The 25,810-nt window shown below is 41.3% G+C and overlaps 2 protein-coding genes across 3 annotated transcripts in view; both read left to right on the top strand.

The window, feature by feature from the left end:
* The window catches only part of dop1a (DOP1 leucine zipper like protein A), a 37,589-nt gene extending 29,363 nt beyond the window's left edge, over nucleotides 1-8,226 (top strand). For both annotated transcript variants that reach the window (XM_034697511.1, XM_034697510.1), the window contains 7 exons: nucleotides 3,628-3,689; nucleotides 4,067-4,219; nucleotides 5,759-5,895; nucleotides 6,021-6,076; nucleotides 6,156-6,320; nucleotides 7,273-7,402; nucleotides 7,595-8,226. In XM_034697511.1, the coding sequence (XP_034553402.1) occupies nucleotides 3,628-3,689; nucleotides 4,067-4,219; nucleotides 5,759-5,895; nucleotides 6,021-6,076; nucleotides 6,156-6,320; nucleotides 7,273-7,402; nucleotides 7,595-7,903 (1,012 nt within the window). In that variant the 3' untranslated portion in view covers nucleotides 7,904-8,226. The remainder of the gene's footprint in view (nucleotides 1-3,627; nucleotides 3,690-4,066; nucleotides 4,220-5,758; nucleotides 5,896-6,020; nucleotides 6,077-6,155; nucleotides 6,321-7,272; nucleotides 7,403-7,594) is intronic.
* A 1,443-nt stretch (nucleotides 8,227-9,669) lies between these two features.
* Nucleotides 9,670-25,810, top strand: part of snap91a (synaptosome associated protein 91a) — a 91,030-nt gene continuing 74,889 nt past the window's right edge. Inside the window, exons 1-2 of the mRNA XM_034698723.1 lie at nucleotides 9,670-9,725; nucleotides 11,884-12,061. Coding sequence (XP_034554614.1) covers nucleotides 9,705-9,725; nucleotides 11,884-12,061 — 199 coding nt within the window. The 5' untranslated portion in view covers nucleotides 9,670-9,704. The remainder of the gene's footprint in view (nucleotides 9,726-11,883; nucleotides 12,062-25,810) is intronic.

The following is a 25,810-nucleotide window of genomic DNA, read 5'->3' as shown; positions in this document are numbered from 1 at the left end:
CTTTTCAGAAAACTCAAAGACACTTTACAAATAATACACAATAAAAGACAGAATAAAAGAAACAAAATAGAAGGGGTTGTAAGAGTCAAGCAGGTCATTGAGATGGGAGGGGGCAAGGTGATAGAGGGCTTTGTAGGTCAGGAGGAGGAGTTTGAAGTGAATGCATTGGGGGACGGGAAGCCAGCGAAGGTTTTGGAGGACAGAGGTGATGTGATCACGGGAATGGGAGTGAGTAAACGGGCAGCTGAGTTCTGGATGTGCTGGAGTTTATTGAGGACTTGTATAAATTATGTTACAGTAGTTGATTCTGGAGGTGATGAATGAACGAATCAGGATTTCAGCTGTAGGGAAGGAGAGTAGTGGGCGGAGTCAGGCGATGTTTTTCAGGTAGAAGAAGGCAGGTTTGGTGATGTGGGTGATATGTTTTTCAAAGGTAAGGTTGGTGTCAAAAAATACTTAGAGGTTTGGAATATGGGGTGATGGAGTCAGAGTAGCATTATTAAATGTGAGGAAGAAGTTTTGGAAGGTTCTAGAATCAAACTCGCACCCTCACAACATGAGTTAACAACTGGAGTGGTAAGATACATTTCAGTGTAGCCCCAAATTGAGTTCAGTGATTATCCTACTTCATAGAAAGTGTTTCTTCAGACGGTCTGATCATCACAAAAACTCTTATTTTGACCAATTTTCGTCAACATTATTCAAAGGGAAATTCTAGGTTTAAATTCATGTCACCATTTTGAATATGGAAATTGAAATACATCTCCAAGTGAGCACCAAAAGAAGGCTTTGATGTAGGGATGTAAGGATATATCGTAAGACGGTAAATTAAGTCTCTTGTGCTGCTCTCTCGTCACTCGCTGAGTGGAGGTGTTTTAAGTTTAAAGCATGTTTCAGAATCAGCTGACTGAAGGTGTTGAACACAGCGGAGACGCTCAGCTGGGGGCTGCAGCTGAGTGACAGGTCTCCACGAGCGCTTTTTTTCTCCGCCGCCGGACTGATTCTGACCCGGTTGTGCTCCCGGCTGACACCTGACCACGTTTAAATGCTTCTTTTTCTCAATAAGAAGGAGAAAACTGGACACTGAGTCTGAAATCTGATCCTGTTCAGTTGTCCTGTTGCAGTAAATCCACATGTTGTAGTCTGAGTCTTCACTCTATGACCATGAGTCCACAGAGATTATTTATAAGCCTGCTCCTCACGTTGATATTCAGCGTGTTAACATTTTGAACACATTAATATGATCTGTAGCTGTTTAATACTGTCAGTAATATACACTGTGTCGGGAAGGAACATTTGATTTAAAAATAATAATAATAATAATAATTCATAGAATTTATATAGCGCTTTTCTTAGTACTCCAAGTCACTTTACATAAGATGAAAACTAAAGAAAGAAAATAAAACACATAAATAAAAACAAACAAAACAGGGACAGAGGTGGGGCGGGGGGAGAGGTCATGTGTGGTATGCTTTTTGGAACAGGTAGGTCTTGAGGTGGTTTTTGAAAGAGAGGATAGAGTCAGAGTTACGGATGTGTGGAGGGAGAGAGTTCCAGAGAGTCGGAGCAGCGATGGCAAAGGCTCTGTCCCCCAAGGTGTGGTGCTTGGACTTGGTGATAGGGGACAGGAGGTTGGCATCTGATGATCTGAGGCGGCGAGATGGGGAGTGACGTTTGAGGAGGTCGGAAGGTAAGAGGGGGCGAGGTTATTGAGGGCTTTGTAGGTGATGGGCAGGATCTTGAAGTGGATTCGGTGCTGAATGGGGAGCCAGTGGAGATGCTGAAGGATGGGTGTGATGTGGGCTCTGGAGTGGGAGTGGGTGAGTAAACGGGCAGCTGAATTTTGGACATATTGAAGTTTTTTGAGGTCGGTGGAGGGAAGGCTGTAGAGAATGCTGTTGCAATAGTCCAGTCGGGAGGTTATGAAGGCGTGTATGAGTGTTTCTGCAGCAGAGGAGGAGAGAGAGGATCTGAGGCGTGCAATGTTGCAGAGATGAAAAAAGGACACTTTGGTGATGTTTCTGATGTGAGGTTTGAAGGAGAGGGTGGGGTCGAGGATGATGCCAAGGTTACGGACTACTGGGGAGGGTGTGACTGTGTGGTTGTCGATGCGTAGTGAGAAGTTCTGGGTGGAGGGGAGGAGGGATTTGGGGCCGATTAGAATGATTTCAGACTTATTGCAGTTGAGTTTTAGGAAATTTTTGCTCATCCAGTGTTTGAGGTCAGTGAGGCAGTTTGTGAGAGTGGAGATGACGGCAGGAGTGATGGTTTTTGTGGAGATGTAGAGCTGGGTATCGTCGGCGTAGCAGTGAAATTGGAGTCCATGGTGGCGTATGATGTGACCGAGGGGGAGCATATACAGGATGAACAGAAGGGGACCAAGCACCGAGCCTTGGGGGACACCATGTGTGACGGGGGTGGTACGGGACTTGTTGTTATTGATGGAGATGTATTGGAGTCTGTCGGAGAGGTAGGAGCTGAACCAGGAGAGTGCTGAACCAGTTATTCCAATGCATGAGTGCAGGCGACTGAGGAGGATGGAGTGATCAATTGTGTCAAAGGCTGCGCTGAGGTCGAGGAGGAGGAGGATGTTGAGGGAACTGGAGTCAGTGGAGAGTAGGAGGTCATTTGTAACTTTGAGCAGAGCAGTTTCAGTGCTGTGGTGGGTGCGGAAGCCGGATTGGAAAGTCTCATATAGTTGGTTGGTGTGGAGGTACTGCTTGAGTTGGGCGGAGATGGTGTGTTCTAGTATTTTTGAGAGAAATGGAAGGTTTGAGATGGGTCTGAAATTATCCGGGTTATCAGTGGGGAAAAAAACACATTTGACATTATTTTTGACATGGAAAACATTCACGTTTTTTTAATGATTAATAGATAATTGATCGTTAACATTTCCAAAGATCAATCACGGAAAATACTTGAAATGTACATCCCTAATTTAAAGAGATTTACCTCATTCGTTTGAATATTTAATACTTTCATTTGGGAATCACTCAATTTACATTTCTCTATAATTGTTCTGAAATTTTCCAACAAGGTATTTCTGTACAGGGATTTTAGTTTTTTTACAAGTTGCAGAAAAAAAGTGTGCAGTGTTTTTATTTGAGTTACAACACACCTTAAGATTGAAAAAGGATTACTTTGTTTACAAAGAAATATAAGAGAACAAATATATATTACAACTGTCCATATCTGAGAAGTAAAATAAAATAATAGTTATGTAAATTTTGAGTTCGATCCAGTTCTCTTGAAAATTATTACAGAATCGGAGTGAATCGTATCGTGAACCAAAAATCAGGACTCAAATCGAATCATGGGTTGAGTGTATCCTCACATCTCTGATGTGATGTGTTATGATGACATTCAAATTGTATCATTACAGTCTGTATGTGCACAGAGGAAGTAGCAATGCGATGATCTGTTTCCTTTTAGTATTCATGATGAATCAAGTGTTAAAAAGTACTGTCAATAAGAATAAGAACTTAAAATGCTTTAAATGTAGATTATTTTAAAAGTCTAATTTTTGGCATCTGTTATGTCACTGCTGGTTTTAATGCTGCTGTGTGTCATAATTATGTCTGAATGTTTCTGAAGTATTAATCTTAACATCATTTTCCTCTTCCTCAGCTGGAGAGCCATCATTGACCACTTGATGACTCATGACAAGACCACATTTAGAGACCTCATGAGTAAGCCATATTGTTAATTCTCAATAATGAATAAGTGTAGATGTTACCACTCGGTGAGGTTACAGATCATTTACCCGATCATCTTCTGCAGGGTACTCTACTCCAATCATATCTCATCACAGGCTGTGTTGAATCTGCATCAAAACAAGCTCTTAAATATCCACTTCAATCAAATCTGTAGCTCATTCAGCTGCAGATAGTGGTGGAGTTAGATATCTTAAATCTGCCTCATGTGTTTTTATTCAATGTCACATGTCACTAATTTGACCTAAGTGCACAGTATATACCGTCTGTCCTCAGACCCTGCATTCAGAAACAGTCACAGAACAGTTTAAATAGTGGTGAACATAACAATGACTTGTTGTCTTCCTCTTCAGCTCGGGTGGCGGTCGCTCAGAGCAGCTCTCTGAGTCTCTTCACAAACCGTGATGCTGAGCTTGAGCAGAGAGCTATGCTACTCAAACGGCTGGCTTTCACCATCTACAGCAGTGAAGTGGACCAGTACCAGAAATACCTCCCAGATATACAAGGTCAACAATTCACACGTTTACTGTACATGTATCAGGGTTTCATCCAAATGCTGTATGTGTATGCAAGTAACAACCTTTAATGTGAGAGAAAGTTTACCATTACAAGCAGGTACAGTCCTATCTGCCATATTTAGCATAAATGAGCCTCTTAATGAGCCCAATTAAAAACAAACACATATGGAATCACTCAAGTTACACTCATAATTACTGCATCTGTATCTACAGTGTTCCAAATTATTATGCAGGTAACCTTTTCTTGAAAATCTGGAAGACTGATGTTCAGAGAGAAAAAGTGTTTTAGTCTGATGTATTTAAGGCCTTGTGCTTTAACAAAACCCTTTTTTTTTTAGTCTAAAAAGCTTTCTAATATTCTTTATCACAGACCACGTATATATGGGTGTGCCACATTATTATGCAAGTCCTATTCAACTTTGACCATGGGCAAGAAAAGTGACCTGACCAAAGAGGACAAGAGTCAAACTGTCAAGAGTCTGAGTAAGAGGGAATCTACCAATGATATAGACAAGAAATGACAGCGTGAGCCCCGATCCATAAAAAGATACGTTCAGAATAGTCAGGATAAAAAGATACGTTCAGAATAGTCAGGATAAAAAGATACGTTCAGAATAGTCATGATAAAAAGATACGTTCAGAATAGTCAGGATAAAAAGATACGTTCAGAATAGTCAGGATGGGAGAAAACCCAGAGGAGAAGAAGCCTGTCGAACATCATCAAAGTGAGAACTGTCAAGAATCAAACAAGAGGTTGATCAAAGACCCTTAGCTATCAGTAAGGCCGTTTTCAAAGCTGTGGGGCTCGATGATGTACCCAGGTCTACTCCATGTAGGATGTTAAGACAAGTGGCAAAGGTCCAGAAAGCAAAGAAAAGACCCCCACTGAAGAAAACACATCATGAATAACGACTGGAATAGGCTCAACTATACATGAAGGCCGACTTCTCCAAAGTTATATTAACTGATGAGTGCCGGTCAACCCTTAAAGGACCTGATGGGGGGGGCAATAATAAAGAAGATAATTTACAGTGATGGTGAGAAATACAGCTCAAAGAGCATCTTTGGAAAGACATACAAGGTACAGCTCACAGAGTCATCAGAGAAGTCATCAGAAACTAAATCAGTTTACAGTGACCTCTGACCCTCACTGAAAGAAAAGGAGGTAAAACTTCACAAGTTATATGCTCTTATCACCAACTTACATAATAATTTGGCACACTCATTTCTGCAGATTCTGCATTTATTTATTTAAAAATGCAGCAGACGTATTTTGAAAAGCATCATTTTAACCACACAGTTGAGGAAATATATTCACTATCTGACTTCCTAACAAATTTGAAAACGACTGTTTACATCGTCTTTAGAATATTGACTAAAATGCAACTTGCATAATAATTTGGAACACAGTGTACATCAAGGTGTACTTGTAGTCTAAATGATCTTGGTACAGCCTCTAAAGGTTAACGACCCATGTCTTTTACCTCTGAGCAGAGCAGATAGTTTAAAGTTTGTCTGTGTGTTCAGAGCGTCTTGTGGAGAGCCTGCGGCTGCCTCAGGTGCCGATCCTCCATGCTCAGGTGTTCCTGTTCTTCAGAGTTCTGCTGCTCCGTATGTCTCCTCAACACCTCACCTCCCTGTGGCCCACCATGATCACTGAACTGGTGAGTACAACAACACACTGTTAACCGTCTCTTTATTGTCAACTCACTGTAGGGTGGTGTGTTTATTTTAGTTCTCTGTCTTCTGATCTTATTTATCCACTCTGACATGCTGGTTCATACTGCAGGTTCAGGTGTTTCTTCTGATGGAGCAGGAGCTGACAGCGGATGAGGACATATCCAGGTATATTTCATGATATTACTAATTGTGTTACAGCAGTATGTGAACATTGTAACTGATGTTTCATCCTGTCAATCTCCAGGACGTCGGGTCCATCTGTAGCTGGATTAGAGACCACCTACTCTGGTGGAAACGGCTTCTCCACCTCCTACAACAGTCAGCGATGGCTCAACCTTTATCTGTCTGCCTGCAAGCTCCTGGACCTGGCTCTGGCTCTTCCTCCTGAGAGCCTGCCTCAGTTTCAGATGTTAGTATAGCCTCAGTAATAATAGCCTTTGTTTGTGAATGGGTTGGATGGGAATCAGAAATAGAAATCATTTGCTGAATCTGTTGAAGTTCAGCATGTAAGCCTCTCAGCATTTGGAATAGATGGATACAGCAGGGGTAATTGAAGATACCAATTCTAATTGGAAGAATTGGCAAATTTCATAAATACCAATCAATCAATCAATCAATCAATCAATCAGACTTTATTTATAAAGTGCTTTTCAGATAATGACATTGTAACACAAAGTGCTGTACATAAAAACAACATAAAATAGAATAAGTTAGGAAAAAGACATAAAAAAGACCCCCCCCATCCTAATCCTAATCCTAATCCCAACCCCAGCACCGACCCCAAACCCACCCCACAATCCTAAAGTTAAGAACACACTATATATGCAACAATACTACTACTACTACTACTAATACTACTACTACTACTACTAATACTACTACTACTAATAATAATAATAACTATAACTATAACAATAACAACAACAATATAAATAAAAAAGAAGTTGCTGAACAAACTGAGGAAACGCTCTCATGATATCTTAATGAGGAAACACTGGAGGTAAACTAAGATGTTAAAACTTAACGCAGGAAATTAAATCACCAAAATAAAATACATTTCCAAGATAATAAAACACTGAAATATTAAAGAAAATAAGATGCTACACTTAAAAAATAAAATAAAATAAAAGTGACTACAATTTGAACTAGATGATAAATAAATAGATAAATAAATAAATAGATAAATGAAACTGTTATAAGTTTTCTAACAGTTTTCTAACAAACTGTTATAAGAATGAATGAACGTAGTCCGACTGGCCAAATATGGATGGATATGATTGAGACGTTTGAATACTCATCTTTTACAGATCTGTTAAAAAGGTCAACATTGTGTCATCTGATTGAGTCCTGCCTCATTCTAGGTACCGCTGGGCGTTCATCCCAGAAGCATCAGACGATTCAGGACTGGAAGTTAGACGACAGGGGACTCACCAGAGAGAGTTTAAACCCTACGTAGTCCGACTGGCCAAGCTGCTAAGGAAACGAGCCAAGGTATCTTTTCTTCCTTCTGTCTTCACACAGTTATTAAATAATGGAGACAAATGACTGTGTCACTCTAAGGGAGTGTTCAGCAGGGTGTGACTTTAAGCTTTTTGAATCCTTGCTGCATCATCTCCCACCTTCAGGATTTGCAAATAAATGTTTCTACTTGAATAATTAGATAAACAATTCCTCCCCTCTTAGAAAAACCCAGAAGAGGACTGCTCCACTCGAACCCTGTCCTGGGAGCCAGGTCACCTCATGCTGACCCTCTATGTGATCCGCAGCATGGAGCAGCTGCTCCCTTTCTTTAACCTGCTCAGCCAGGTGTTCAACAGCAAGGCCAGCAGCCGCTCAGGTCCCACCTACGCCCATAACCCCACAGACGCCTCCTTCCACGGCCACAAGGAGGGACACAAACTGGAGAGCCAGAAAGTGTTCTGGAGCCGAGCTCGACAGAACATCGAGGAGATGGTGGAAAAAGACTTTCTAGAGGGTCTTATCAAGACGTGAGGACACAGCAGGGGGAGGGAGAGGGATTAACACAACTGATCAACACTAGTGACAAACCTCAACTTGACATAAAAAAACAAAACACTGGAACACAACTGGGGAAATAGTTTGTACATTTTTTGTATTTATTATGATAATTTTACTTTTAAAAGCTATTGTATTTAAATTTGATTATTTGTATATATGGAACAGCTTTGATGACTTTTAACATTTCATTTGAGTCCCTGTGGACAAAGTGAAGATGCTGTGCCATTCCATATTGATGTGACTTAATAAAGATTTCTAATGGGAGGGTTACATGCGCCATGTCACTCTCATCCTGACATTTGAAATGTTTTGACACTATTCTTTGCATCTGGTCCAACATATCTTGAGTTATCTTCAGTTTAAAAATATTTGAAGCAGCAAAAGGAATTCAGAGCACCCTATTTTTTAGGACCTTCACAAACTTTGAACCTTTGACCTTCACTTGACGATACAGTGACAAACTGTTTTCACAGAGAGTGGTTTTTGGAAGTGAGCTCCACTACAGAGTCATGTCTGTTTTTAATGCAGTGCTACCTGAGGGCCCAACAATCATGGCCATACAGTTCTGGTTTTTGGTCTTGTTCTCATCAGATTCTCTGAATCTGTTAATAATTAGGTTACTCTTGCAAAGTATCATATTAAGTTGGGAGAAGTCCCCTTAGGTTTTTATTTCTTACGGATTAAACAACTTTTTCAGTGCTTTCATGCCCCTGATGCCAAACTGAGGCTGCATGGTGGTGTGGTGGGTAGCGCTGTTGCCTCACAGCAAGAAGGTTGCTGATTCAGATCCCCAGTCAGGCAGGTGCCTCTCTGTGTGGAGTTTGAATGTTCTCCTCATAAATGCGTGGGTACTCCAGCTTCCTCCCACATTCCAAAACCATGCTCTCCAGGTTAATTGGTCACTCTAAATTGCCCATAGGTGTGAGTGTGTGCGTGAATGGTTGTCTGTCTCTCTGTGTTTGCCCTGTGATAGGTTGGCGACCTGTCTGGTGTGTACCCTGCCTTCTGCCCGATGTCTGCAGGGATAGGCTCCAGCCCCCCATGACCCTGAACGGGATAAACGGTCAAGATGATGGACGGATGGATGGATGGATGGATGGATGGATGATGCCCATCTGGTGTCAAATTTAAAGCAAGCATATATTTTTCATTAAACAATACAATTTGTCAGTTTTCATATTTCATTTTCTGCCTTTAAACTATTTTGAATCAACTATAAGGTTTCAAAAAATTGCAAAAAAAAAATTAAAATCAGTTTTTTTTTATCAAGGTTTTGCACAGCATCCCAATTTTGGGATTGGGGTTGTACAATGCATTATTTGGAGAGGTGATGTCAGACTGTAGGATTAAATAAAGTGTGATTATTTAAGCTGTATGAGGTGTTACCAAATAACCAAGCAAATATACATCCATACCCAAAAGACTACAGTAGAGAACACAATTGATTGTGTCTACATCAATGATGGCTGTCTGTCTTTGGGTCTCTGTATGATTCATGCTGACTCACAGTAACATCTAACTTAAGACACAGTAAGTGAACATGCCTGCTGTGGAAATTGTACCACACAAAGAGGCAACCATGTATAAACAACAAATCAATTCTTTCTGTCTTCAGTTTGCACAGATTTTCAACGTTTTGGGGGTTTGGGGCTGGACTTTTGGGTGCTGAATGTAGTGGCACCCAAACTACAGCCCCTTCAATGTCCAGAGATCAGTCACCACTAATGAAGTAGTTTGATTAAAAACTGAGCAGTACAACCTCCATGAAGGGAAGATGAGGAAAGGTCTATCACAGGTATGTTGCATAAGACATTAGTTTAATTCAAGTTATTTCTTAATATTTTTAAACACGTGTTGTCTTCATGTATGATTTATTAATTCAGTTGTTTTCTTTCTCAAAAGTTGAATTTAATTTAATTTGAGTTTATTTGATTAGGACAATGCACATTAATCAACATTTCAACAGTATGCCTCAATGTAAATATGACTGAATTAGCACAATAGCTAAATTTTATCCATGGTCCTAACACAGGTACTTAAATAAAACATAAAACAACAAGATTTAAAATGAAAGGATGTCACAAGACAGTTAACAGGACACTACACCAACTGACTTACAAACACATTTAACTTACAAAATGTACATTTTTGTGACATTATAAAAGCAGAATGGATGGTGAGGCCAAAGTACGGTGGCCCTGAAGGCCAATGGTAATACATATTTCTAAAGTGCAAAATAAATTTCACTGAACACAAATACATTTTAGAGATCATAAAATACTTTTTAGAGATCACAAAAGATGTTTGAAATGTATTTTGTGATCTCTGAAATGTATTTTTGTGAAGTGAAATTTATTTTGCGCTTTTTAAATATTTATTACTATTGGCCTTCAGGGTCACCGTACCAAAGCCTCCAGGAACGGGCATCAAATGAGGAAACAGATTATTCATGACTACATGACTGGTTTGTTTTTAATGTTTAAGTGTTTTTTTAAAGGTATAGTTCTCAAGCTCCCTGATGTGAGCTGGTAGTTTGTTCCAGAACTGTGTGCCTCTGACAGACACTACCATCTAGCTGAATTTGGTTTTACATCTCGGTACATCACAGTCTCCTCTTGTCTGTGCTCTATATTTAACATATTATGTTTATTTTATACATTTGATCAATGATGGAGGGGCAAGTCCATTTAAAACTTTAAAAACAGACAGATGTCAGTATAGGTTTGAAAATGTTCAATGTTTAAGATATTATACTTCCTGACTATGTTGCAATAATGGGAATGGAGGTTTCCTGTCTAACATTTTGACGGTCTTCTTAAAGAGAGACCTGAATGGTTTTAATGTGCCGGCTGTTGTGTGTGACCAAGTTGTAAAACAATAAGTGATGTGAGAAAATATCATTGCGTGCATATAGTGTGAATGAAAGACTTTAATGTGAAATAGAATAATACTGAGATATTGCTTCCACTGCACAGCTGTGAAGAGCTGTCTAATGATGCACAATGCTCCCAGAGGAGAGCAGATCAGTACCATGGACAGGGACAGAAGGCATCCATCACGTCCCCACTGAAGAACATAGAAATCACAGAGGCAGCATGCTTCATATGACCTTCATAGTAGGGTAGCTGCATGAATCAAGCTCGACCACAGGGTAGCCTGTGTAACCCTTTGTGGCCTTACACATCCACAACCTCCATCTGAGCTCGCGTCTCCTCCCATGCTCTCGCGATGGAGGAGGAAGCAGCAGGGTTGGTAATGACGCGTCACCTGACACGGAGGAGGGGGCGGGGCACCGTGAGTAATATGAATAGATTAATAATTAAATAAACAAGTGGATGTAAATCCATCGAGGACACCTCCATCATTCGACCCGGACTGAAGCGCAAATCGCCGGGGCTTGCAACTGACGGTGGGCCGCTGCAGAGAGAAGGTGTCCAGCTGGGGAGGAAGAGGAGGAGGAGGAAGAACCGCTGCTCTGGATAGAGGGGGATGATGTTCCCCTGCACGCCCCGCTGATACACAGGGACCGAGGATTATCCGAGAGGCAGGAGGAAGGAAGAGAGGGGGGAGGCAGCATCATCCGGGGGGGGACCGTTCTGTCAGAGAGGCTGGCCGACAAATAACGTGAAACAGAGAGGAACTGAAATCAAAGGAGGGGAACTAAACCCAGAGCCGGAGGAGGATTTATTCCCAACATTTCGCTTACAATATTAGAATATTGTATACTGGGATACTGGTCCTTAGGTAGGAAAGTCAGTAAATGATTGCTCCAGAAACGCATGCTCATCCAACACTGAGTGTGAATCGGCCAGTCCCGGTATTGTTATGCAACTAAATCCAGTTGTATAGAAAGTGTTCTTCTATCTATTCCTCGTGCTGAGGCTTTTGTGGTGCATTCGACGGCAGCTGGGATTACTGAGGCCGGCCCTTCATCTCGGTGTTTCTGGGGTTAGGAACACATTGGACGCTTTACAGTCGAAGGTGAGCTCCACGGAGAGAAGATGTCGGGTCAGACTCTGACGGACCGCATCGCCGCGGCGCAGTACAGCCTGACGGGGTCCGATGTGTCCCGAGCTGTGTGCAAAGCCACCACACATGAGCAGACGGCTCCAAAGAAAAAGCACATGGAATGTAAGTAATATACATATATGATCTAATCTCTCTCTTCTATCCTACACTGTATGTGTCCTTCGACCCTCCATCCATCCATCATGCTCCACATGCACAACTAGGCCACAGCCATGTTGGTTGCCACCCCCCATCTATTCCTCCAATGCGCGTGGAGTGGCTCCTTTGCGCACATGTCTGCACGAACATGCATCACTATAAGCATCCTCAAACTCATGAATTTATACTTGAACTGAATAAATGAAACCATTAACAAACTAGAGCAGGGCTTCTAACACATCATGTGAAACACAGAGCATCACTGTAGAGTCAGAGTGAAGCCACAAAGCATTAAAACCAGATATACCTCAGCTCTATATACTGACTGGAGACTATCCTTCTGTCCCATGATGCTTCAGTGCTGATATACATAATTAACAAGGTTAACACACATATTGTGGCTGCTGAACACAGGCACTTTCAAGAGGTGGCTGACACTGGCAGCACTTAAGCCTCACTGACTTTTTAAACTGATGCAATTTGTTAATTTGTCAGCATATCGCTTAGTGCAAACAAGAGAGGCTAAGTGTGGTGGCAATTCAACTTCAAATGCTGAAAAGAACTGTCTCAAGGCCTATCAAGAACCTACAATGGGTGTAACACAAACATAAATCCACGATATGAAACATTTATAAAGAATGTATCCACTGATGGATGCAATTTTGTTTTGCAAGCATCATTTGAAGGGAACGTCAAAACATAAAGAAAAAGACGATGTAAAATCCTGCCAACTGTGTGAGAGTGTACATGTAGTGAAGTCTAGGAAAGTACAAAGCACAAGAGGCCTCCACTGTGTCTAGTAATACCTCAGTCGACTGCTCTAGATTTGTGATTTCTTTGTATTTGTGTATTAGGACATGTCCTTGGGTCTTTGGAGTTACGCTCCAGGACCATATTCCGGCGTTATCACCTGATTTGGAGTTGATGGATATATTGGACATTAACCACTTCAAGGACTTTTGATAATCCATTATATCCATATATTTTTAAAACATTTTATTTTAATTTACTTGTTGTACCTTTATTTTACCAGGGATACTTCTATTAAGATACAGAATGCCATTTACAAGAGAGTCCTGGCCACTTAGGCTCCATTCTAACAGCATACAAGCTCAAACAGGGCCTTGTAACAGGATATTTGCCACAGAGTGTAAACTCATGCACAGTGGAACAAGCACTGACAATGAAGATAAAGACACACAATATCCACAGGGATGGAACTGCTACATCACTGTACGAAGTAGAACACAAAATGGAAAGTAAAGTAAGCTGAGCCTAACTTACATTTAGCTGGTAGCTGGTTAAAACAATATTAGTAATGTTGCTACCAATATAATAAAATCTATATTTCAACAGATGAGCACTAACACATTGATATTAAGGAGATAATGATATATAATAAACAGTAAGGAATACTTGGTTGGTTTCAGAGGATGACTGAAAAATACTGCTATGTTCAAAAGGTGAAAGGAGGAAAGGACAGTCCTCCTATAAGAAGAAGTGGAGAAGGTGGAGAAACTTCAAGCTCAGACTTGTTAGCCCGGTCATACTCAACAGATTTTGTGAACTCATACAAAATACAGACTATTCCACTTGAGAAATCTCCTGCTTAACCACTATGTCTCCATTATACAGTCTGAGGAAGTGGCAGCAGGTTCAAGTTGGCAAAGCCAAACCAAGCCAAGCCAAGTGGGAGAAATCAATCCACCTGTCTGTTTGCATCCAGACTAAGAAATGAAAGTGAAAGATTTAACTGCTGTAAATCAAAGTGGAGAGACCGCTCACTTGCCAATGTTTGACTCAGCACTTTGCCATCGGGTTGAGAGAGAGAGGAGGTTTTGCGTTACAAAATAACGATTCTTCATCCCTGATAAGTAGCAAATCTAATAACTTAATAGAATTTAGAATATACTGTACAATGTGTTCCACTGTACAACTTAGCCAATGCTCGAGTCGTCACTCTGAATGATTCATTTTTTACATATAACTTCTTCCTTTAGTGTTGCTTTGGACATCTGAAGAACATATTTCCATCATTCTAAAGAGGTCTTACTAATACTTTGTAGTGTTTTGTTCACTCAAAGGGACCTGAACTTTTCTTCCTTTTATTAATGAAATGTTCAATAAATAAAGAACTCATACTCTGACACCTTACATCCCTCTAAAGGCTGATTTAGACTTCTTCATCACCCCTACACAGCAGGGGCTGACGCAGACATTAGCACCACATACTTGTGCGTCGATGTGTCCGTGTTGTGCAGCAATTCTCAGCCGAAACGCTTGAGGGCAGTGTGGTCTCTCTGATCGCCGGTCGCCTGCTTCCGACCCGCTACGATCTTCCTTTTCCACAGAGATCCAGAGCGTGTTCTGTTAATCTACAGCTGATACATGTTGCTGTTTATCATACAGACATGATTACATGAAGAATAGAGAGGAGGAGATGAAATACACGGCCGATGAGCGAGATCCTGGAAGTGCTGTAAATGTTGGAAATACAATTCTGCCGAATGGACCAATCACAGGGCTTGTGGTCGGCGTCGATTCTACGGGTAGTTACATTTTGGAGGAGGTGCACGTCAGCTACGTGGGAAGGTACGGGAGCTACGAGGACCTCCTGCGTAGGCTACGTTGTCGATTTGATGCAGAAGTATAAATCAGCCTTAAAGGTGACATATCATGCAAAATGGACTTTTTAATGGTTCTCTACCTGAAATATGTGTCCCTGGCATGTCTACAAACCCCCCGAAAATGAAAAAAATCCATTCTGCCCCTGTTTTGATTTCTCCACCTTTCTGTAAATGTGTGTGAAACGAGCCGTTTCAGACTTCAGTGTTTTTGTTACGTAACAACAATATCTGGTCTGTCACGGAGTCAGAGCTCGGAGCTTGTTCAGCCCATAGACTGTATAAAATAATACTGAATCCTTCCTCCTTGTTTCATTACCTGCACAAATGTGTGCTAACAAGGAGCTTAGGAGGGAGGCATGCTAGTTGTAGGCTGTCTTAATAAACACAAAGGTCGGTTTTACTCCCCACGTCTGCAGATTTGAAGATCTAGTGGATGATTTTTATTTATCATGGATAAGTGCTAGCGCTAGTTAGCATAGCTACATAGCTACATGTCGTAGCTGTAGCTGTGAACCAAGACACACGTCTACATACTGACAAATAAAACAACAAGAAACACAGAATCTGTGACCAATCCTTCAGAAAGGTCCTGCTGCCTTTCTGGCAGAGGTCGGTTTTACTCCCCACGTCTGCAGATTTGAAGATCTAGTGGATGATTTTTATTTATCATGGATAAGTGCTAGCGCTAGTTAGCATAGCCACATAGCTACATGTTCGTAGCTGTGTACCAAGACACACCTCGACATACTGATAAATAAAACATTAAGAAACACTAAATCTGTGACCAATCCTTCAGAAAGGTCCTGCTACAGGCGCCTCTCCGTCAGGATCCGATTCTGGATCAGATTCAGAGGGTTGAAGTAACGCGATCTCTGAGCAGCCATGTATATTCAGCCAACATGTAAACATTAGATCAACGTGCTGGAGAGCCGAGGCACATCCACTTCCTGAGGGGGCGTGGTCAGAGAGAAAACAGAGTGTTCTGAGGAGGACTGAAGAAGAGGGCTTTTCAGGCAGACCAAAATCTGATTTCAAAGTGTTTTTTTGAGCATAAACTTTAAAGACATGTTTTGGGGACCTCTTAGACCAATATATATTGATGAAAAAAGCGTGATATGTCACCTTTAAGTATGGGTTCTGCTGGATCTCTGTTACTCAGGTCTAACCAGTAGTTTGGTTCTTCTCAAGGTTTCTGCTAATTGAAAGTAAGTTTTCCTCCTCCACTGTTGCCAAACTTTGCCACGTAATTGCTCATGGTGGATTTACGTTGAGTCAAAATGATGGTCCAGTTCTGCTCTTAGATGTGTCCTGAAATAATTCTAGTTGTGATTATTTTAAAAATGTATTGATTGATGATCAATACAATAAAGGGTGGGTAATGCTAGCTAAAGTAAGCATACATTTTAAGACAGTAGTTGAATTATTGGGTCAGTTAGTTGACATTTTCTTGACTGTTTGTCTTAAGTTGTTGAACTGTCACATTCTTCTAAAAACATACATTCAGACAGTTGAAAGACTTCAAGTTAAGACAAAAATAAATGGGCATTGTTTGATTTCTTCATGAAAAATCCTTGAGAGAAGTACTTTACAGTGTGTAGTATTTAGCTGCATTTAGCAGAACAGACTTGGTAGTATTGGGAAATTCAATATTATGGGGAGGTTTGGCATCAGATCTGTATAAGGCCATAAGCTGGGGCAGTCAGGCATTGTGTAGCTGTTATCATTGTGTAACTACATGGGGTCCCAGAAGTTCAAAAGTAGTGCTGGGTCACTCAGACCTGGAACATGACATGAACTTCAAAGGTAGTGCTGGGTCACTCAGACCCGAGATTGTGTAACACCATTGTGAAGTGTATAAATACTGAGTGTGATCTATCAGTAAACAAGCCTCAGGCCAGCAGACCAGACTCTGTCATTTGGTTTGAGAATATGCTACAACAGTAGAAGTAGAATAAAATATTCATAAGTATGTTTAATTAGTGAATAATCTCCCGAATATAAACAATCTTTTGTTGTTAACATAGAGTGAGCCTTTAACATCTACATTGGAGATGGTCCCCTTCCACGGAGGTGGCCATCTTGCACTGCCATGTTTGTACTGTAGCACAGAATGGAAAAACTAGCATCATGTGAGGTTTTTATATTCAGTGAGTGGCTTTGCAAAATGCACTGGTTGGAAGATGAAGAAGAAGAGAGTTGCTGTGTTGATTGACATTTTTAATGGTAAATCAGGACAAGATGGGATCAGACTTATCATTCATCAGAGGAGCTTCTTGTCCTCACAGGTCATTATCACTTCACCGACTGAACGAACAAGGGAGCGTTCCAGTCTAGGAGCCGACCCCAAGATATCACTAAACACTCCTCTTCGGTGTCCCTCACAAATCCCTCCATAAACTTCAACTGGTCCAAAACTCTGCAGCCCGCATCATCACTAGAACCCCCTCCTTTCACCACATCACCCCCATCCTCCAGCAGCTCCACTGGCTACCGGTAAAACTCAGAATCAATTTCAAAATCCTCCTTTACACATTCAAGGCCGTCCACAACCTCTCCCCCCCGTATCTCTCTGATCTCCTCCACATCGTCACCCCCTCTCGCTCCCTCAGGTCTTCCTCCTCCCTCCACCTCTCTGTGCCCCCCGCCCGTCTCAGCACTATGGGGAGCAGAGCTTTCGGTCGCTCTGCTCCCCAACTCTGGAACTCACTCCCACCGGACATCCGAAACTCTGACTCACTACCCCTGTTCAAATCAAAACTCAAAACCCATCTGTTTCAAACTGCATTCCCTGCTTCATTTCCACTGCTTCATTTTTAACTTGGTGTTACTTTGCTTGTTTTTATTTATCTTATCGTGTTCTTTTATTTATTATGTTTTTTATCTGTCTGTAAAGCGACCTTGAGTGCTTTGAAAGGCGCTTCTAAATAAAATTTATTATTATTATTATTACTCCGATATCTCCGCCACACCTTTAATGAACGGCTCCATCAGTAAAGACCTCCCTGAAATATGTGAAAGGTGAATTACACTTTTCATTGTATCACACCGAAGGAGCTGCTTCAGGGATGTTGTCTGATATTATAACCAATTTCCTGCATAGTTGACATTTACCCAGTGTGCTCTTGGGCCAACAAAATGTTAAACTAATCCCCCCCTAACATCATTTAAAGCTGTTGCTGTACAGGGCAATACAAACTCTTTAAAGCTGTTCTATCCTGGAGATAATGTAGCTGTAGTGAACAGTTTATTGGTGGAACAGATCCCTGCCATGGCTACTTACTTACTTAATAAATCAATAAACTCACCTCAAACATCTATTTGTAAAGGATTTTATTGATTCCAAAGTGGTTATGTCTCTTCTGTTGAAAATTGTCTCTTGCATTTACAGTTTAAGCTCTCACCAATAAATCTGTAAAGGCCCTGTCACACCCTGACGATTTAACCAGCGTTTTCCTGACGTATCAAAATGCCTCTAAAACGCTGACACACGCTGATGATTTTTTCAATGTTGGGCGTATACATAACATATTCATAACTTATGCCCAACTATAGTCTACTTGTGCAAAGTGCAAGGCAGCGTAATAATGCAGACGAAGTGCATGAAAAGGCTGCCGCTGGTTAATGACGATGTATACGTTGTGTGTTATTAAAAACTCTGCAGTCTCTCTTTGTAAGAACATGATGAGCCGTGGAGAGTGTCAGAGGAGTGAAACCAGCAGGAACACAGCCTCTGCTCTTTACAGGAAGTTACACTTATTGACTGCAGCGCTTTCAAAAACGTCACATTTTGAACTCATAGACTGTATAAATATGGACGTAGTATCCGTGACATCACCCATCTGTTTCTGAACGCTGTTTTGAAGCCAATCGGCAGCGGCAGCCATATTGCTTCTGAAAGAGGCGGGCTTTGAGCCTCCTAGCCAACAGCTGCAGTGTTCCTGCAGGCAGCTGTGCCTCTCATTGGGAGACTAGTAATCTCAATATCTTCAAAATTTCCACATTAGAAAAAAATTCACCCCCCTCACAGTGAGAGGACATCCAGAAATGAGCTATTCAGACTACACTCATCTTTTGTACCAGGCTGTAAACATGTTTATTAATGCTGCAAAGATCGTCTTTTTTGGTACTTCCGGAGCCAGCCTCAAGTGGATCCTCGATGAACTGAAGTTTTTAACACTTCCACATTGGACTCATATTTTTAGGACAGAGGTTGCTGCTTGGTTGAACTTCATTAAATTCAACAACAGCAGCTCTATCGTTGAACACAAGCAGACTCCGACATGCTGGCTTCAGCTTCTGTTTCAGAGGCTCTGCTGTTTGACACCGAGTGAGGGCTCCAAGGCTTCTCACACTCACACACACGCAGACACACAGCTCTACGTGTGTGAACGTGTGTCAACCATCGCATAACTTACCTACAACTTATGACCGGTGTATGCCAACTCTAACTTACTCGACGTTCGCCAGCGTACTCGCCAATTTTTCTATACGCCGCCATACGCTAGCTAAATCGTCAGGGTGTGACAGGGCCATGACCTTCTTAAAATGAGCTAACTTAGCTTTTATTACTTGATTTACGCTGAACACTTCCAACAATGGGGAAGCAAAACAAGGTGAACAGGAAACAGTAATCAGCACTGCTCTTGATTGAGTTTTACTGCCTAAAACACCACTGTATCCCCAACCGCCTTGCTTAAAGTGTTAATGTCATCTGCCGCCCTACATATTGTTCAAAAACCAACAAAATGAAGCAGGCATCTTTCTAAGGATCCATGTAATTACAATTAGTCTGCTGAAGTCTGTCATTAAAGACATATCTAGCAAAGGTGTGCAATCTAGAAATAACAGACAGTGTCAGTGGAGCAATGACCAATCAGAACCATGCATTTAACACAGCCGTGTAATAAAAAAAACACCATTCCCCATGCAAATGAAAGACCATCAATACATGAACCACATCGTCTATTACACCGACAATACTCACCCTCATTGGGCCCGATCTACTAAAGGTTTGCGTGTATAAAAACACGTGCAAACTTGATAGCGCGCGCAAAGCTGACGTACTAACCGGGAGCACCGAGGATTGCGTCTTTCAAATGAGCAAAATAGCACTCGCAAATCATTTAGCGTGTTTGCCTTCATGAATATGCAGAATACATGTAGATCATCAGAACGGCCTACTCACCACTGTCTGGACGAGCCTTAAGCTCCGCGGACTTGTCCACGATGCACTGTATGTCCATTTTCTTTGATCTGTCATTCTCAATAGATAACATGACATGTCCACTCAGTCTATTCTGTCCCATCGTGCTCATCAAGGGGTTTTTAGTTAGTTTTAACTTGGAGAATGAGCGCTCACTGAGCTGCGCCAGGCAGCTCTGCGTAACTCCTCATCTCGTGCTTGCAGCAGTGTGTTGGGGTGAATTGCCTCAAACATGTTCACAGTTCCATTTAAGCTGGTGAATCTTTGGGACAGTTGCTGGATGATGATATCAGGCATTAAAAACGTTCACCCGAAAGTTGCTCCCTGGGACAGTGAGGCGACTGTCTTCATCCAAGTGCAACCAACTTTTCTAGAGCAAGAGTGGCAGACTAAGCCTCATCAAATCGCTCTCTAAACTCCATCAAAACACTGATTTTGTTTTGGATTAGAGTAGATGCGTTTATTTCATCGGCAGATCTTCTGTTTTTTCTCACATCATTCACCTTTTCACAGATGGCCTCCCAAATCGTGTTTCTAACGCTGAGATGTCTCTGCTGGAGTTCACCGATGTGTTTATTTCCCTCCTCCACAAAGACCTCCAACTCCATGGCTTCAAACTTCATTTATCACTTAAGACCACTCTGTTCTCTCAAACTCTCCATGGTGACAGCCGATAGCACACGCAAAATCCTCATTAAAATAGGGCGGTCCACACCACTTTTGCACTCGTTATCATTTGCGCACGCAGTCTTAGTAGATCACCTGCAACACGCCCAGAAATAACACGTGCAAAATTATTATTTGCACACGCAAATTAGCGCTCGTTATTTGGGATCTTAGTGGATCAGGCCCATTGTGTTTTATTTGGAATGTCATCGTTAGACGGTATCAGTACTGATTGACCTCCATAAACAGTCATTAAACTCTACTAGACTCAACAACTGACATCAATAACCTTCATAACCAGCCTTCTATTACTCTTGAAAGACAAACTAAAGTTAGTGTATGGTAGTGTGTCAAGCGTGTATCATCTACTTATGACTGCTAGACATTAGACTCTTCCTAAAGTCGTCTGCATACAGGTAGAAGCCTGTTGTGACATCATGGACTTTCTTTTTACTCGTCTTTATCTGTTACGTTCATCCTGAGTTACACTGATTGGATGAGATGTATATTTAATAATGTAGTCTTTTTTTTTTAAATAAGTATTTAGGGAACAATTTAATTTGTTGCATTAGAATATTTCTAAACCCAGGTCGGTCTTGAAAGCTATGTATAAATGAACCAAAGTGATCTCTTATGTTTGTTCTGCAGTCAAATTGATATTGGTCTGTTGCTCATTGGATCCATATCCAGTGACATTTAGAGCTGTCAGCTACTTATAGGGAAAGAGGAAAAAATGAGAGAGCCCCTGGACCAAATTATCCTCATAGATTGAGACCCAAGGGAGACATAATATTCGGGAGTGTGGGATTTATGTATACACTGATATGCTGGATTTAAAAGGTTTTTTTTAAATTGCTTTTTGCTATTTGGCAGGTAACCTTTATATAAGTTAGTTAGTTTTACACTCCAACATTAAACACTAACTGTGAAGAAGTCAGGGCTGGGTTTTTCATCTTTAATGCTACAAAGTGCTGAATCTATCTGCAGAAACACTGAACAAAGATGAAATCCCACTAATGACAAAAGAGTAGATATATCTGCATTAAATGAGGTGGACTAAAAGTTTAGTGACACGTTTGCTATTTATTTTAAGAGCCTGACAGATGACAGCGATGCAGACCGGAAGTCCTCTAAACTCTTTGAGGATTAGAATTCAGGCAGCAGCACAGATTGCCTGACAACACACATGGGCTGAGTGTGTCTTGAAGGGGCGACTTGATGTCTAACAGCTGAGCTGGCTGCATTTATGTGTGAATGTAACTTCACATACACACACAGTCTTACACAAGCATTCGGTTAAACAAAAGACTTGAGTGAGTACCCGAGTCCTTTTCTGGATAATAGCAGGGTGGTGCAGAGAAGGAGGTGCAGCTGTGTGTCAGATGCATGAATGTAGATGAAGTTTCAGAGGCATTAGGATCATTACAGTGAACAAATAAGAGTATTACTACACCTACAAGCTAAATGTTTCAGTAACAACAGCCCCTAATTATTTTTATGCTATGCAATGAAAGCATCAGCGCTACAATTAACATTTCTTCCATGGTTCTTGATATCTGAATGTGCAATGTTTGCAAGTGGGACCCCATTTTGTTTCTATAAGCATAAAGACACACATGCAAACATGTGAGTACACAAGCTGCAGACAAGGCAGCCTCACGTGTGGCCTCATTTGTGTCAATGATCAAAAGCTGGTGGCAGTCAATCTATCAATCAATCTTTATTGATATGACATCAAACCACAACAAACGTTATCTCGAGATGCTATTATAAACAGAGCAGGTCTAGACCACTCTATGTTAAATTATTAACAAAGACCCAACATCAAGACAGGGTAAGATCCAGTATTATCTCATCTTAACCCACCATGAATAGAGCGCTTTGCAGCATTTAGTAAGTTAGAAAGTTACAGCAGCAAGGAAAAACCTCTTTTTAACAGGCAGAAACCTTGAGCAGAACCAGACTCATGTTACCTGGGACTTCCACTAGATCCGAGTCCGGTCCGTTTCTGATCTTTTTCAGTCCCGGCTCCGTGCTCTCTCGTCCGTCAACACCCACCTGTTGCGTTTTCAGAACGCAGCACAGAGCCAGACTGCCGAACAGCTGGAGTCTTGTGACCGAGGTTTTCCTGGGGTTTCCTCCTCTCCTCATCCATGTTGTCTTTCTGGTTCTCTGAAAACCTCTGACCTGTTGACTCCAGGCATGGCTCCGCTCATCATGACGGTTTGTCGTTGTAGTTAAGTGAAATAGGATCTGGTGATAACACAGAGTGTTTTATTCTGAAAATTAACAGGATGTTTTCATTTTGTTTGGTGCCTGACTTCCTGTCCTGCTCGACCTTTTCTGTACAAATGTTTGCTCCATGCTCCGGCATCCGGCAAAAATAGAAGTCTTGCGTATCTGATCTGAAGGGCTCAGGCATGCCGAATCAGAGATGCAGTTGGAACGAAACAGATCCAGTGGAAGTTAACACATTGACTAGAATATAAACCTAACAACTCTGGAGCCATGACGGATCGGATACCGACTGGACACAGATCTGGTGGAGTCTAGCCGTCAGACAGCCATCTGCCTTGACCGAGTTGGGGTTGGAAAGAGGGATAGACGAGATGAAAAGAGAGAGAGAGAAGATAGTGGTGAGAGGGATAGTAGTAGTTGTAGCCGCTGGCACGTCCAGAGCAGCAGGCCAGGTCAGCGACTCAGAGGAATCGACGAGACAAGGGAGCTCAGGGACTCAGTGATGAGCATATATATATATATATATATATATATATATATATATATATATATATATATATATATATATATATATATATATATATTGACTCTAAATAACAAGCAAAAGCAAAAAGAAGAACATCAACAATGAATTGTTATATTTAATGTCTCTAGCACTGCCCCCAGGTCTATGTCAGATGAAGCGCTTAAGGCAGGCAAATCAGTCTTTATTTACTCTTCCATGGTGAGGGTTCACTGTGAATGATTTCTGGACTGTTAAAAGGCAGCAGACTAAGATTTGTTTTGCCATAAAACACCACAAACACATGTAAAAGACAAGATCATGTGATCATCAGCAAAGAGATTGGATGTGCCGTTTTGTCTACTGGAGTTCCTCACAGTAGCTTCAAACCATTTCCAATATTTATGAGAAAGGAGATGCATCTAGTACTAACTAAAGACTTGACAGGATGTAAACATGAATCTCCTGAAGAGACAGTGAATTGAATAAATAGTAAACAGCATATTTTTAACTGCAACACCTATCCTCAACAGGTGGAGAATGCTTATGTAAAGATCTTCTACCAGAGCTTGTTACTGTTATCATGATGCTGGCACTTGCGCTGTAACAGGATATTTTGTAAAAGACCTAAGAATAACACAAGCCGAATTCAATTTTTTTTATTCCGGAAGAGCTCCTCTATATTTCTAACTGGAGAATCCGGTTTTTGAGGATCCTAGTGCAGTAGTGTGACCATCTGGCATGCTGGCAGGCACACGACTCAGGGGTTCAAACTGGAGCGAGGCACGGTGCACGCCAGCCTGACTGAATCATGAGCTAGTGATGTGTGGGATGAGAGTCAGACAGCACTGTTAGAAATTTACATCTAAAATAACACACACCAATAATGGGCATTATTTTCTTCTAACAGGGAAGAGGATGGTATGTTGGACATAAACCATCTGTAGTGGTGAATGGAGAGAGCCATCATGTAGTAAAAGAGTATAAATATCTTGGAGTGGTCTTTGACACAAATGTATCATTTAGATCACGTTAAAAAAATCACAAATATCATTAAATTCAACTTGTCAAATGTCCATCATATACGACCTTTCCTTACCTCCAAGTCAGCTAAAGTCTATTTCCATGTCATGATATCCTCACATGAATGATTGTTTCTTAACTTGGATACATGCAACAGAATGTACTCTGAAACCCATCAAGTCTTTCTTCGAGAAGGATGTTCAAATTTTGGAAAGGAATCCTTTTCATTTTCATTATTGTAATATTTTTAAAAAGTTTAATATTCTTGACCTGGATGCCAAGTTTTTCTGGACGTTTGTCTCATTTTTAAACTTTTAAACGGTCTTGCCCCCCCGTCATCCAGAAAAAAAACAATGATGGACGGAGAACTAGAGCTCTAACCAGAGGAGACTGTAGTATACCTAGGCGTAGGACTAAATGTAATCAGATGGTGGTATCTGTAAGAGGAACACATTCCTGGAACAAGTTACACATCACTCTTTAAAATGAAACTCAAACATTGGTTAAAAACAAATCCGACATGTACCCATACCTAAATACTGTTTCTTAATCTGATGCCTGTTCCCGGGGGCTTTTAGTTCATTGATCTTTTTAACTTCTTAACTGTGTTGTTGTGTTGATTTTGTCTGCCTGTGTTTTGTTAGTCTTGATTTGTCACCCTGTGTCGTATGATTTGTAGCTGTGAGGTTTTAAAGTCTTACTGTGTCTGGGTTGTGTAGGTACCTGCCTTGAGACTACGGATGATGGTTTTCTGAGACTACCAACCCCAGCTTTAACCTGTGTGCTGGCACACATCTATCACGGCCTTTTTTAGTAAACTCAAGTGGTTCTAATTATTAAGAGTGATTGGATGAGCTGGATTAAACGACATCTGACATGCATCAATTAAATTGGTAAATTGGATGCCAGGGGCTCTCTCCGACCACTGCTGCTGTTTGAAGGTGGCAAACACTCAGCTGCTTGATTTGTCACCTGAATCAGCCAACTGATTACTTCTATCAAGGGCCCATTTTGTTAATGCTCCTGTCACGAAGCACCTGAATGTGCAACGAGCATTCGTCTTCCTGACTCAGAAATAAGGGACTGCCTTTTTTCAGAATTTTCCTTGTTTGGTCTGGACAACAGAGAGCTGCTTCCTGGTGTGAATCTCAATGTCTAAAGCAGGGTGTGTGCAGCTCAGAGAGAGCTGACTGGAGAACTAGTGTAACAGAGTCTGACTGTCTGCCAAATGAAGATGGCTCTGTTTCCAGAATCAGGCCCCCCCCTCACTCCTGCTGCCTCTAATAGCCTCCATCTTTATCTGCTGCTACTCACGTTGCCATAACCTCTTAATGCTCTTGCTGTTGAGAGTCAGGCAGCTTTATGACTTGAAGGTAATGATTTTAAAAATGTATGACATCATTTCCCCTCTGTAATCTACAACCACGCATTGCTTCAATTTGACGATATTTATC

This window comes from Notolabrus celidotus, chromosome 12 (genome assembly GCF_009762535.1).
Source record: "Notolabrus celidotus isolate fNotCel1 chromosome 12, fNotCel1.pri, whole genome shotgun sequence".
In the NCBI taxonomy this organism is placed as follows: domain Eukaryota; kingdom Metazoa; phylum Chordata; class Actinopteri; order Labriformes; family Labridae; genus Notolabrus; species Notolabrus celidotus.
This window is presented reverse-complemented; position numbering and strand designations above follow the sequence as displayed.